The sequence below is a fragment of the Betta splendens genome, chromosome 11 (assembly GCF_900634795.4).
Source record: "Betta splendens chromosome 11, fBetSpl5.4, whole genome shotgun sequence".
Taxonomy (NCBI): domain Eukaryota; kingdom Metazoa; phylum Chordata; class Actinopteri; order Anabantiformes; family Osphronemidae; genus Betta; species Betta splendens.
This window is the reverse complement of record NC_040891.2, coordinates 9,908,999-9,924,008: the sequence shown is the minus strand read 5'-3', so window position 1 is coordinate 9,924,008 and position 15,010 is coordinate 9,908,999. Positions and strand designations below refer to the sequence as shown.

General features: G+C 49.1%; 2 protein-coding genes across 4 annotated transcripts in view; one reads left to right on the top strand and one right to left on the bottom strand.

Moving 5' to 3' along the window:
* dtnbp1b (dystrobrevin binding protein 1b) overlaps nucleotides 1-2,688 on the bottom strand; it is a 43,925-nt gene extending 41,237 nt beyond the window's left edge. The window contains exons 1-2 of one of the 3 annotated variants that reach the window (XM_029166921.3): nucleotides 2,549-2,688; nucleotides 2,303-2,402 (exon numbers count right to left, since the gene is read on the bottom strand). The gene's annotated coding sequence lies outside the window, so the exon portion shown is untranslated. Of the gene's footprint in view, nucleotides 1-2,302; nucleotides 2,406-2,548 lie in introns of all 3 variants that reach the window. The other 2 variants (XM_029166920.3, XM_029166923.3) reach the window with 2 other exon arrangements.
* Nucleotides 2,689-2,809: 121 nt separating this feature from the next.
* Nucleotides 2,810-14,044, top strand: mylipa (myosin regulatory light chain interacting protein a). Its single transcript, XM_029166919.3, has 7 exons — nucleotides 2,810-3,041; nucleotides 4,013-4,203; nucleotides 10,213-10,398; nucleotides 10,530-10,727; nucleotides 10,804-10,968; nucleotides 11,556-11,979; nucleotides 12,511-14,044. Exons 1-7 carry the CDS (start codon nucleotides 2,955-2,957, stop codon nucleotides 12,703-12,705), a joined length of 1,446 nt encoding a protein of 481 aa, XP_029022752.1. The 5' UTR covers nucleotides 2,810-2,954; the 3' UTR covers nucleotides 12,706-14,044.
* Nucleotides 14,045-15,010: the final 966 nt, after the last annotated feature.

Sequence of the window (15,010 nt, the reverse complement as noted above, 5' to 3'; positions counted from 1 at the left end):
CGTGTCACTTTTAGGTTTCGTGGGAGCCACACGCCGTTGGCCAGTTCCTTGGTTCTCTCCGACAGCTTCCATTCAGCCCGGTAGCGCAGATCATCCCTCTCCTCGCCTGAATCTACCAGCTCGACCCTCAGGAACAGCTCTTTCTCCAAGATCATCGACGCCAGCGCGGAGTCTGTGACTTGTCTGGTCCTGGGCAACCTCGGGGAGGAACGAGAGACGCCGCGGCGAGGGGGTGGAACGCTTCCACAGCCTCCGCTGCTGGCGTCCTGGCGTTTTACCAGCGTCAGATCCCCGCCGCCCGGGGTGCACGTGCTGGAGGAGCTCTCATTGGTGGAGTCGGCGCTGACGGACGACTGTGCGTCCTCCGATTGGTCACGCTCCACTTGGTAGGCTAACTTCCTGTGAGTCTGTCGGCTGACGGACAGGCACGGAGGCCAGCGGAGGGAGAGGCACCTCGTCACCGCCAGCCACAGCTGCTGAGGCCTGAATAACGCTGACCTCGGCGGTTCATTGTTGTCACTAAACGCCTCCTGCGTTTCCACTCGTACACGTTCTTCTACCAACTCTGTGTCCACCAGTTCTGCGACGGGGACTCCGGAGTTCTCTGGCAACGCTTCTCCTCCGTCCTCGCTCTTTGACTGCAGCCGCTGATCCTCTTCCAGGCTGGAGGAACTACTAAACCTCTGGCTTCTCTTCATGGCACCTTCCTCCTCCACATCATAATCTAGTGATGAATCTTCCGCTGATGAGCACACGCGTCCGTCCTCGGACCATGGCTTTCGATTCTCTTCGGACTCAGAGGAGCTACTTGCCCTCTGCCCCCTCCTCATACTTGGGCAAGCGCGTCCAGTCCTCTGGTCAGCGGACCAGCACCGTTCTTCGTTGAGTTTACCAGCAATAGAATGAAATATTATGAGGACGACTGCAGCCGCAGCAGCAGCAGGAGTCCTGCTAGCATGGCATTCTGACATAATCTCTGCTTCAGGAGGCACAGCTTTCACTACAGAGATGGGCAGCGATGACGCGGTGTTGTCATGTGCCCACATGCACACATGCCCACACACCCAGAAACCCCTGCCCGGCTATGTGTTCACGCTCCACTCAAGTGAGCGGTGAGCTGCCTCGGAGGGAAGTGATGTCACATTGCATGATGTCATACCTTACTGTGAACGAGGAGTTTGCAAACGCTCTGTGTTTGTGAGCGTGCAGATGGTGGAAAGAAAAACCCTGCTCGTAAAGTTGACCTAGATGTTCAGAAGGAGCGTCTTAATAGATAAATGTTGTTTGTTCTTCTACTTCATTAAACTCCAGTTTTCTTGCAGCATGTTAAAGTAGAACTGTGCATAAGGAAATATACCCTACTACAGAATGCAGAAGTAGAAATGGCAACGCTTCTGGTAACGCACACAAATATAAGAGTGCAAATAAAATATGAACTGGGAAATATAGAAACCACTTTATAAATGTGTTTATATAATAGTACAATAACTGGGATGAACAGAGCTGTGAAGGTTAAAAGGGTTGTATCTGCACCAGGTGTAAAAGATAGGGCGAAACATGTGTGTAACTGTGTTTGCCCGTTCAGCGAGAACCTTCAAGATGCTGACAGCGCATCTCATCTCACTCACTACGTTTCACTTTCACGCGCTGTACCGACTGTCACATCGCCTTGGTGCAACGGAACACAAATCATTGCTGATTCCAGCCTGGCAGGCCCCATCACACACAGCGGGGGGTGGGGGTCGGGTGTATGTGAATTACACAGTGACTAAAAAGACCCTGAATCACTACCACGTGTAAGAACACCTTCCAGAGCAGATATTTTTATTCTAGATTCATCTTAAACTAAATCACCAAGTAAAAGTGGCATTTCATTTAAATGCATGAAACTGAACTGAATGTATATGTTGGAATAAAACAAATGAGGATATTATATAGCTGCCAGCTGCTATTGAATCGCCGGCGCTGAGTGAGGAATGCAGTGGTGGGAGATAATATGGAGGCAGCTGTGTGCACTGGTAAATGTCCCCTGGCATCTAACAGAGCTTGGCTCAACACCCTGGGCTGCAGTTCTCTGCAGTGGCTCAGGCTTTGTTCAGACTTTTTTTTTTTTATTCAACAACACTTGTTGAACGATATAACAACTTAGGTGTTGCAGAAGCGATAAGTTTGATTTAATTCCCTACTGAATTATTAAAACTCCCCTAATAAGTCAATTAATCACCAAGGCAAACGCACACACTTCTCCTCACTGTAATATTACTCCCCACAAGCTGCTTTTGTCGTGACCCTTGATCCTCACCTTGATAAGTTATACATTTAATTAACAGGTGTCAGCGGACGTGGCTCCGGCTGCAGTGCGTAGTTCAGTCACGTCGCTCATGGCTGGAAACGGACCTGAGCTGCTGAAATCAAACACGGACAGTATAGAGTTCTAGGCAGCCGCGGAAGCACCTTTCCCCGTTATCACAACTATTTCTGTGCTGTAGTCCCATTTATTATTCAACAGGCCGGTAGGGGAGAGCCGTACACAGGCCATTAAACTTACCGCGTCTGCAGAAGCTCGCTAAAATGTCGAGTTCATTAGGAGCAGGTGCGTTGACGGACACTTCCGCTACGAGCCAGACGAGGGCGCATCGGACTCCTCACACTTCCGCGCACGGGAGGTGCGCTCGAGCCAAAGCAGCGTGCGTATGTAACGCGACTTCTGGTTGGTTGGTCTCTTTCCCACGCCGGTATCAGGCCTGCGGCCATTGGACGAATGAAAGTGGGCGGGGCTGTGCGCGGCACTTCGCTGAGTTAGGCTACAGCTGGTGGCCGCGGCGCAGTCACACGCAGTGAAAGGCATGAGAAAGTGAGCAAGGCTTCATGTAGGGGACGTCAAAAAGGACCGAGAAGTGTTTTATTGTTCTTAAAGAGTGGCACACCAAAGATTTACACGACACTCTGCCAAAATGCTCTGCCACGTTACTCGTCCGGATTCGGTGGTGATGGAAGTGGAAGTTGATGCGAAGGCGAACGGTGAAGACTGTCTAAATAAGGTAATCTGTGGTGGAAACGCATCACTGTTTAATATTGTTATACTATATACGATTATTATAAGCCCGGTTTAATATTCTACGACGGTGGCTTTCGTGTTCTTACAGACAATGCATTGTATCGAACTTACAAGCGTGGTCTACTCTGTTCTCGGTCTTTAGACTCTCGGCGACTGTTGTATAATTTCGTAAATCCTTATTTAAGTTTTCTGCGCGTTGTGTCGCCGTTTAACTCGATCGTAGTCGCCGAACCTCATTCGTAAATAACATCTGCCTCATTGTTGCACACAAAAGCACAAGAGGAAACTAAATGTTACGCTGCAAAAAAAACAAATGTGCAAAAAAAAGACAAATCGCGTAGTTGCAACAGTAACCGCATGAAAAGGCGAGTCTTGTTCGACTTATGTGACGGGGAAGTAGTTCAGCACGGAGTTGAGGCTGCCGTCGGTCGCCTACCTGCACGGCTTAGTCAGAGGCAGATGGCTTTGTGGGGGTTACTCGAGTTCATTCACTGCGCGTGCGAGCGAGCTGAAACTCGACGGAGTTTTCCGCAGCTACAGTTGTTTCACCTGTGATCGCCCAACAGGAGACGTGGGAACCCTTCGCCTCCCACCACCGCCCCCCTCGCCCCCCCCCCCCCCCCCCGTGCCAACATGGGAAGCCGTTGTTTCGTATGCATGGCATATTCCCAGCTCGCCGCGGGTATGAATGAGCTCGAGCTCCGTCTCCGGGTCCCTGCAGACGTTCACCAGCGCTTGCGTAACGAGCCCGTGGCCTCCGCCGTTGAGCCGGGACGCGAGGGGTTAAGGGCTGCAAACCCCTTCACCCGGGACGTCCTCCAAGTTTACTTCTGAATGTCGATGGGGTTTGTCTGAGAGGGAGCGAGAGCAGAAATCCACACGAACAGTGATGGCGACGGCCCGGATGGATTGAAGTTTGTCTGAAGGCCGCTGTGGCGATGTGCTCCGCTGCAGGTTTGCAGGCGGCTGGGCATCATTGAGGTGGACTACTTTGGGCTGCAGTTCACGGGCGGCAAAGGGGAGAACCTGTGGCTGAACCTGAGGAACCGCATCTGCCAGCAGATGGATAACGTGGCGCCGTGTCGACTGAGGCTGCGGGTCAAGTTCTTTGTGGAGCCGCATCTTATTCTGCAGGAACAGACCAGGTATGTTTAAAAGGACGGAAACACAAGGCCACATCATCTTTTTTAAAAAAAAAACAGGATTGTGTTTAACCACAGCTTGTTTTTGTTTCTACTATACATTGAATTTACCAACAGCTACTGCCGTACTTTTATTTACTTACCATGAGCAGCACATGCTGGTAAACCTGTTTTCAGCGCGCTGCTGGAGCCCTTTGTTTCAGTACAGTAGGCTGCCCTGTAGTAACCTCTCCCCCGGGCCTTTCCGGGGTTACTATAGGTCGTTGTGGTAAAACGGCAGGCAGGAAATGTGAGCCAGCAGCTCCGAGACCGAGTCTCTCTGTGCTCCCACCCCCCGGGGACCCGCTGTGACAGTTAGGTCCTCTCTCGCTGACCCCGTTCAATTCAGAAATAACTTTTGTTGTGTCTTTTTTTTGTGTGTGTGTGCGGCCACTGTAGTGCTGCACAATGCGCCACACTCTGAGTGACATTTTTTGCAGATGCTGTTAGGAAACTGTGACAGCAGACGGCCTGTGTTGATGCAAAGAGCATCACAGTCACACTTCCCCTTATTATGCAGCTTCTGGTCCATATGAGATTTAAAAAAAAAAAAAAAAAAGCAACTGTAACCGGCCCCACCATGTTTTGATCCTGACTCCATACTCCGACTCGCTTCCTTTCGTTTTCCTTGGACACTTTCCAAAACAACCCCGTTTTACCAGCTCCTACTGTGATATTATGTCTGTGATAATTACTCCAGGCGGTGCCACTTGTGTTTTCATACTGCGGATTTGGAGCCTCAGATCCAAGGGCGCACTTGAGGGAAAATCTTTTTGATGTCTTAAGTTGTGCCTCTCTGCCTTGGCCCCCCGTCACACACACACACACACACACACACACACACACACACACACACACACACACACACACACACACAGCATGCTGTCCATTAAACCGACACTTATCTGCCTTGGCCAGAGTTTGGCATTTCACTTGACTCTCAATTACTCCCCAGTTTACCCACTGCCTCGTCTTCACATGTTTCTCATTCCTCTTTTATCACACACGTTGTATTTTTGTTGTCAGATATTAACTTCCTGTGATCACCACCAGCCCCCTGTCGCCCTGACTCACCCCCTACACCCCCCTTGCCCGCATTTGACAACCTTTTTGAAGAAGAAAGTAAAAGGCAGCCGAGGCGGGGGACGGCGTGAGCGTGGAGGATCCTCGGCTGCCTGCGCTCTGACCTCCATAGATTAGCAGGGGTTATCAACAGATGGCTGGTGGAAGGTGGGGGCATGGGATTGAAAAAGGTGAGCCAGAGATGGGAGGGATGGGTGCAGGGTGTGAGGGGCTGCTGTTAATGAATGCTCACACATGGCACACCCCACCATGCTGTGGACGTGTGTTTAATTTTGGTGGCAACCATCTGCTCAGATGTGATATTAAACTGTTGCTGTTTTTTAGGCTGACATCACCTTTTTAATTTGATGATGATGATGCACTGAAGCCTTTGGGATTTAGCATTCAGTTCAGTGTTACACTTTTGAAGTATTGTCAACTTTACCCAGTTGTACAAAGTTATGTTTTAGTATAGGAACTTACAATTAAGTTGGTATAGACTTTTTAGCTTGACTTGTTGTGAATCTGTTCCTAATTGAAGCCAGTTGGTGCTTTGTAGACCTGCTGTGCTCCTGTTTACTCCTTACTTGCGCTCTGACCTTTGACCTACTAAGCCTACCTCAGTCTTCACAGCTCGTTCTGACTGCAGGCGCACCTCACCGCGAGAGGCATGGAAAACCCTTGTCTAAAGAATGATGTTCTAGGCATAGGACCTCTTCAAAGCTTCATTTTGGTATTTTGCCTTAATTGGTTCTCTACAGGTCCCTTTGTAAATATAGCAGCCAAGCATAGAATGAAGAGACAATCAGAAAAACTGCTCACAGCAAGTTACGTGAGTCGTGCGGCACTGTATGTTCCAGTGCATGTTGAACGGGTGACGTCTGGGGAGTAAACCTGTATGGGCCTCTTTGTCAATGCCCTTGTTATAGGCCTGATTATGTAACCTGCGCTGGACTGATCATACACAGTCTCTTATATAAGCCGCTGTGTACTCTGCTGCCACGTAAAGATTAGCAGGTCACGCACGCATGCGGCTGCACACGCGATTAGCTACTTCGAGTTAATTGATTTTCCTCGTGTGGAGCACAGACCTGATGCCTGAAAGCTGTCGGGGAAGTTGGTTACTAAAGACCCAACAGGACCACAGTCAGTAACACTTTACCTGTCTGTGTATGTTTTATCACCATGTTGGCAGATGCATCCTGAGTTTCAAGAATTCTATAGTGTTTTATTTATTTTTTTTTATTTTATTTATGACACTGGCATCAACCCACTTGTTTTTATAATAGCATTAAATTTGGCTCATAGCAACTTTTTCTGCTCTGGTTCTATTTTGGGCAGCAGCCGTCCACCAGCCTGGGGGGCTTTTAGTCTGAAAGATACTTGCAGCCGTTTTGGTTTAACCATTTCCTTGGTGGTCGAATGACACTGACCTAAAGGCCTCAACCACAGCCTGCGTTATCTGCATCATTAAACACTGAACATTTAAGTCGGGGACTAAATACGTGAATGTTTCCCCTTCATTAGGCCCGCATTTAGCATTCTGATCAGGCCAACGCTGGACGCCCTCTGAGGGCACAGCTGTTGGCACAGGCTTTATCTAAGATCCTGATTGTCACCCTCTTTACCCCGTTTTGGACTAAGCCCATCTTTAACCTCAATACAAACCAAAAGATTTTTATCTAAAGGAGACAGGTTTTAATGGTTTGTGTCCCATCGATTAGTTCTTACTGGTTTTGTTCCAGCTAAACGTTCATATGCATGTTTAGTGGTGTTTTTATTAGCATGGTCTATTATCAGTAACTAGACACTCTTGTTTTCTCTAAGACTTTCTTTCCGCATTCATTTGTCCTGCACTCCAGTAACCCAGTCCTGGTATGTGCTGTTTAGAGAGATAACATTTGCCCTCACCCAGAAAAACCACTATTGTTATTTGTTTGTTTGGTGCCTGAATCAGGACTGATGCTGGTGTTTAATGACTTACTACCCAGTGTGGTTTGCTGCCCAGTAACCCACGGACTTTAGCATACAGACCTTTTTTAGCGTCGGTTGGACTTTGCTCGGAGCAACTTTATATTTATACTTTCTGCTAAACATCAAACCTTCATACAGTGTTTTTAGTCGCTGCCGTCCCACGCTGCTCGCACCTTGATGACCTGCAGAGTTTAATACAGTTCATTGACTGCTAGTAACCCCGCCGCCGCTGGCAGTGTGTTATTTGACTAGCTTTCAGACCGCATTGTTGAGGGCCCAAGTGATGAGGTCTGAAGCTCCGCTGGTGATTGGCTGGGTGCGCCGCAGTCTCCAGGCAGAGGTGTTGGGTTTCAGTTTATGGGGACGTGCTGTTCTCGCGCAGAGTGAGCAAAGTGACATGCAGCTTCCTGGGGAAACACTCAAGGCTGGGGCAGAAAACCCTGAAATGATGCTGAATGAGTCGACAAAGTGATGAGCGGCAGTTTCTCGGAAAAGAACGTCTGATTGATTTGAATCAATCAACTATTCTTGTCCTGACCATCCCCCTGTTGTTTTGAAGAACATATTATTACTCTTTTGCTCAACAAGCATCCACATACAGGTCTGTAAATGAGTAAGCCTATTACCAGTCTGGTTGCGGGTTATCTCTATAAAGGACGAGACCATATAATACAGTAAATAGGCCAAGAGGCTTTGGACGGTCTAAAGGACGCCTCAAGGCTATGACGATGGCTACAGCGTTTAAAGTACACTGTGCCGCGATGCATGTGCATGTGCACACATCATGGTGACTCGCACAAGTCCAAGTCCACAGCGAAGGGCCCTCGCTGCCTCCGTACCCAACAGTAAAGTCCAGTCCATAAGCGTCCATGACTATTCTTGCGGGTACGTTTCAAAGTGTATTTCGTAGTCGCGGAGAAGCTGCACGAAACCTCTGTCGTGCCGGTTGTAAGTGGATTACGACAAGCTGTTTCCTCAAAGGCCCGAGTGTGGGATGGAGCTTGACAGGTGCTCCACCACCTGAGCTGACTAACCAGGACAGCTGTCTGCGAATCAGCTCAAGCCAACACGATGTAGCGGTGGCTTGTGCTTTATTAGTCATTAGAAAAGCCAGGTTGGGTTGGAAATGTGTAATAACAAGTTAGAGCTGCCCTGCGAGTGCCAGCCCCAGTAAAACATGACGAACGCACAGCTGCTGCAGAGTCTGGCTGGTGCCTCATTAAGCCGGAGGGCAGTCAAACTGGAACAGCCGTCCGTGAACTGTAGTTACCTCTGAGGCAGGCGGCCGACCTGCTCTACTCCACGGTATCTTTCTGCTTCAGACATGCACACATGCTGATATGCAGGAGCTCCGTCTTCCTCCTAGACACAAAGTTCCTTACTCCCCTTTATCACAGCCGGCCGGACCCTGGATGAGTAACTTATCCTGGTGGAAACTAGCAGACCGTCACTTCTGCCGACCGTAGTAAGATAATACCTGCCTTTAAAGCAACAGCAGCCGCGCCTGAACTCGAGTAACCTGCGGCGCTCGCCCTGTGGTAACCCCAGGTCGGCGCTATTGTTTGCGTCAGGCAGGTAGCTCGCTAGCCGCGCTCCATCACATGACGCCTGCTGGGCCTGACACAATGGAGCGCAGTGTTTGTGCACGCGTTGGCGGGAATGGGATGTTTAACGCCGTATCAAAGCGCTGTTTGTTATGCCTGGGGCTCGGCGGCTGTGGGCCGCGTTGTTGTGGTCGGGCTTCATGAAGGGGCGTGTGGACCCGCGGTGTTTGTGTTCCTCCACAGCTGCTTTTTAGCTGCTGTCGATCCTGTGCGGAAGGACTGAAAGCGTGTTGGTGAAGGTGCGTGTGTGTGTGTGTGTTTGAACACAGCAGCTCCCACAAGGCTTGGCTCCCGAGGCCCGTAAGGCGTCAGAGGAAACATCACCTCCACGTTGTTCCCCTGAGACGACGCTTCGAACCAACCTGGAGCTCCACCAAACGGAATAAAACCAGTGATTGGAAAAAAAAAACCCTCCTGAACATCAAGCCGCCGTGTGAAGTGGTTTCAGCAAAATGAAAAATGTCTGACTTTGCATCAGGCTTCAGAGGGAGAAGCAATAAAAAGCAGTTTGAACTCAGACTGCTGTTGGTTTCCCAGCGCCGGGATGAGACGGCCCAAAAATAATCCAGCCTGAAGGGCGAGGAGGAGACGGCAGACGTCCCCAAACCCGCAGGCTCAGCAGCATCATGGCCGCTGGAGGGCCGGCCTTCTGGTTCACGCTCACGCACTCCGAGTGGCGTCCGGCCTGAACAGTCTTCAGATTAATGTCACACACAAGTTGGTTCACTGTAGTTCAGTTAAATGATGCAAGGATTCAATCAGTGAGGGTGTTGCTCTCATCTCCTGCTGCTAAACGGAAGGAACGTTTGGTCCAAACAATGGAAAATCCCCACTGTAGCTTATTATTTTAACATTAAGCTGTTTTCCTTGGCCATTCAAGAACTTGGTGTTCCCTCAAATGGTTTTACAATGGTGTTTTTGACCAACACTAATCTTTGAACTACTTATCCGTGATTTTTTTTTAAATTTAAACTCATTTGGAGCCTGTCAGACACTGCGAGGGGAAAAGGTCACGTGAGCTGGAACCAAACGCGTTTGTTAGACGAGCGTGAGGGTATTTTTGACCACGACGGACAGAGCAGAGACTCAGACCAGGATGTGGACCCCTGACCCGTTGTAAGGCTGGATGTGCGATGGTCACGCACCGGACCAGTACATCTGCTGTTCACACACACGACACCTGCTGTCCAGGCTGAGCTACACATCCGCCCACTCAGCCCTGGGTTTGCACCTGTTGCCCTGAGTCAGTTGTACATAACATGTGCCCGGCCACGGGACAAAAAGCGCCTTATTGGGCCTGACCCAGTCTCGTCCTGTGCCTCCGTCTGCCTAGACACGTCTTCTTCATGCACGTGAAGGAGGACCTCCACCACGGTCACCTGCGGATGGGCTCCGAGCAGGCGGAGGAGCTGAGCGCGCTGCTGGCCCAGGCCGAGTTCGGCGACTACAACCAGAACACGGCCCAGTACTGGTACTCGGAGCTGTGTGGAGAGGAGCCCAGCACCGCCACCATCAACAGGTACAGCGCCTCCATTTTGTATTTGGTCCACTTTCTTATGCACATGGCACCGTGCCTCATGATCATCCTATAAAATGCAGCGTCATAACAGTCATAGTAGGATGTCTGACCTGTGTGCGCTCCCCCTGCAGCATCATATCCAGGCACAAGGCTCTGGAAGGTGTGAGTCAGGGCTCGGTGGAGTATCAGGCCCTGCAGCTGATCTCCTCCCTGGAGCATTACGGCGTTGAGTGGCACTGGGCCCGCGACGCCGGCGCTCAGCGCATGGCCATAGGGGTGGGCCCCGAGGGCATCGCCGTGTGCAGGGAGGACTTCAGCCTAGTCAACAGGTACGGTCCAGCGGGGTCCTAGCATTACATCATCCACCCTACATCCACTCACCATCTCCCCCCCGTCTCATTCCAGAATAAGCTATCCCCTCATCCAGATTGCCACCCAGTCTGGGAAGAGCGTGTACCTGACCGTTACCAAGGACACCAACGACACCGTGGTTCTCTTGTTCAAGCTGATCAGCAACCGGGCAGCCAGCGGGCTGTACCGAGCCATCACCGAGACGCACGCCTTCTACAGGTGAACCCCGTCTCCTTCCAGCTGATCGCAGCTCCCCGGACACGGCCTCACTTTAATAGGAGTGAACCGAGGGCCAGTAGCTCCGCGAAGTCAACACAGACTTTAATTATTCCAGGCTTTTAGTCCTCTACAGACTGTGGCTCGCTTCATGTGGCGAACAAAGATAGAGCTTAAAATTAATTTGAGGCTCTGCTGCCCAGTTATTGGCTCTAGTTGTCAGTCACTGTGCAGCTGGAGGGGACGTCACCTGATCACTGTGGCTTTTCATGAGGATGCAAAACACTCACTGCGCTGACCAGAGATCAGATTATTAGAAGCACAGACGCAACTGAGGACTTGTTTGGCTCCATTTGCTCCTGTGCATTATCCCACATTCACCTGTTTATGATTTACTGTTGACGCATGTAAAGTTGGACCTCTAACCACATAAACTGTGTCCTTGACCCAGATGTATGTGGACATTCCTCAGTGTTCATAAATAGCTCTTTCTCTCAGTGACTGATCCTTTTTCTTTTTGTTTAAGAGATACGTTTGATCTTGGTTTTAGAATCATGGGTGAAGTTAAATGTCGGCTGTTCCATTCCCAGGTGTGACACCGTCACCAACGCAGTAATGATGCAGTACAGTCGGGACTTCAAAGGTCACCTGGCCTCGCTGTTCCTCAACGAAAACATCAACCTGGGCAAGAAGTACGTCTTCGACATCCGCCGCACCTCCAAGGAGGTGTACGACCACGCCCGCCGCGCGCTCTACAACTCCGGCGTGGTGGACCTGGTGTCGCGCTCCCCCTCCGGCGGCGGCACCGTGCACTCCTCCCCCTCGCACTCCCCCACCAGAGGCACCCGGCGGGACGGGGGCCCGGACTGCGGCGGCTGCGAGCAGAGCCGGGCCCTGCAGGAGCGGCTGCGCGAGGCTCTGCTGTGCATGCTGTGCTGCGAGGAGGAGATCGACGCCGCCTTCTGCCCCTGCGGCCACATGGTGTGCTGTCAGACCTGCGCCAACCAGCTCCAGGTGAGGCTTCGCGTACCGGTTGGTCTTTGACTCCGGGCCGCAGGAGTTTGCGGCTACACAACGCAGCTCTTTAATTATACTTAAGTTCTGATCCTAAGCTTTGCTTGCACTCTGGTGACCAGATTGTCCCCGCTCTTAATCAGCTAAATGTCCCCCATCTTTGCTCAAGCAGATGGTTTGTGTGTGTGTGTGCGTGCGCGTGCGTGCGTGTCTTCTGAAGGGATTATAGCAGCCATCCATTAACTAAACCAGGAAATGTGACCCTGCTAATAGACGTGTGAAGGAGTCGTCAGGAACTAAGACAAGGGAAAGTTCCACTGCTTTTCAGCAACAATATTAGTTTTCAGACAGGCTTGTTTTGCCCTTTACTGTAGGATGTTGGTTAATGTCCTTGAAACTCGATGCTGATGTTTGTCGGCAGATGTGAGTGATGACTAATTAGGTGCCTGAGTGAGGGAGGGTCTCGGTGATGACAAGCGCCGTCTGCTCTGCTCCCATTCCCTTCTGATCGGCTCCTGTTGCTCTCCTCAGCTGTGTCCTGTGTGTCGGTCGGAGGTGGAGCATGTGCAGCACGTCTACCTGCCCACGTGCACCAGCCTGCTGAACCTGACGCTGACCGACAACCACCAGCACCGCAGCAGCGCGCCGGCGCCCATCCGCAGAGACACAGCGTCGCCCGACACCTGCTCCACCACAGAGTACGAGCACAAGATCTACCAGACTTAAAGGCGACTCCAGTGAAACCCCAAAACTCCCAGTTTATGGTTTAATGAAGGAGGAACGTCTTTCATCGGTCTCCATGAACTATCGAAACCTGCAGGAACTCCTGAGCATAAGCAAAGACAGACTCATTCAAACCACTCCCTCACCTGCTGTTGTTATTTTCCATTGCACCACTGGTATTATTTTTTTTAACACTATTTCCCATTACATCGTGATTTTAGATGAGACTTTTTTGTCCCTAATTAAATTATTGCATCAGTTGATCTGACGCATATTAAATCATTTTTATTAGATTTTTGCTTTTGCATCTATTTTATTATTTAACTCTCGTTTGCTTCATATCAGACTCCCAGAAGTCCCAGAACTGTACAGTGGGCTGTGTCTTAGAAAAGGTAACGGCTAATTATTTTACGTTTTTGTTTGTTTTAATGCTTCCTGACATTTTGAAATGTATAATTGTTTAATCCGAGGGTCGAACGTTTCGGTTTTAAATATTTTATTTCTGGCGTTCCGCGCTTTCACTGCCAATGAGACGCGTTTAGCGGCTAAGCAGCACTGCTCCGGGCCCAGCGCTGCATACTAATGCCACACAGCAGGTAGTAAAACCACCATGGCCTTGTTTGTGTAATCTCTGGGTCAGCCGGGGGTTTTGAAGATTCTTTCAGCTCACTACAACTGTTTCTTGCGTGACACTCCCTCACTTGAAACACGTCATTAACAGCCAGTTTGTCCAAAAAGTCTATATTCAGAGACTGTTGCACCTTTAACGTATTCTATGCCAACAGAAAGTAGATGAGAGCAGTAAATGCTCTTGGTAGAAACACGATCCTAAATATTAGCAGGAAAAGTGTCCAGCAGCTGCTGCTTCCTCTGAAATCCTTTCTGTAGCTACTGTATAAAAGTCTTCTCTGGGGTGAACTAGTTAGTTCCTTTGATATTAAAGGGTACTAGGAGATCCGTTTGTGCAATACTTGCGTGCTTTTTGAAAAGCTTTCATTTTCTTGTATTTAATTTTAAAGGCTATATTTAAACATTGTCACTTTACCAAGGATGTTTTCCATGTTTCTTTAGGGGACTGGCCTTAATGTAGCAGCAACACCTTGTTTGTAATTTCTGCAGACATTTTTTTTTCTGCTAAGAAAAGGAAAACTTTTAAAACGCTGACTTGATTAAACTCAGTCACCGCAGGGGAAGGACTTTAATTTTCACATTTTACAAGTAGTGATTTGTTTCTGTTTTCTGAAGCAAAGGCCACTATGCTCTGTAAAGTAACTTAGAATGAGATTCTTTTTATATATTCTGCTTTTAACAAAGTATTAATAAAGATGTTTTTAAAAAATGATCACAAGATGTTTGTTTAATTGGTCACCAAAGTGCAGAGACAAAGATGAACTGAATATTAGCCCTTAGGCTTGATTCATAGCACAGATTTACTGTGATGAACCTCAAATTAGCCCATTGGTTATTTTTATTGTGTGGAGTGAATACCTGCCATGACTTCAGCTCCCCAGGTGAACAGAACCATTAAAGGTCAGACAGCACCACATGTGGTACCAAGGCTGTCTCTGTTGATGAGAGACAACAAACTCCACTGGACTGTGGCTGTAAAGTCTGGAAACAAGAGTAAAAAACAGAAGTTATTGATTAGTCTTGACCCCATCCGTCTCTGAATCCCTCTGTCGTTCCGTGACCTTCTGTAGAAAAGTACTTTTGTCTTTCTTCTCTTATCAGTCTCCGCTCTGAGGCGTCTCTGGCATTAAAGTGAACCCTGAGGACACGGTTGACAGCTGGAGGGAGACATGAGGACAGCTGTGGTTTGTGATCAGTCAGCCGTGCGGAGTAACACGAGTCAGGATGCTACCTGAGCACAAAAGTTAAACTGTAACCTGGAGCAGGGCTGAAAAATGTATGGGAAACTGGGACAATTACGTCTCACAGCATTTTGTCAGTTTAGTCATTTTAGCAGTGGCGTAGACATAAACACAAACAGAGACATTTGCCACAGCTCAGGCTTTTGGGGAAATTTTCAACACATACATGCACATTGGTTCCACTGTAAAATACAGTGTTCTGGGATTCACCTGATCTGTTGCATGTTAATGTTTCCTTCTTTGTGTAACTGTCAAGCAGAACAATTCATATGTGTGTTCACAAACAGGCTTTATTTTGCAGATGTCCCCTTTCTAGTGGATGTGGCAGTAAATCCTATATGACATTATACTTGGAGTACATGTTGAACATTTAATTCAACATAATTACTTAGTGATGATACTGTCGCTTGTAAACTACTGTAAATAATGCTCTGCTT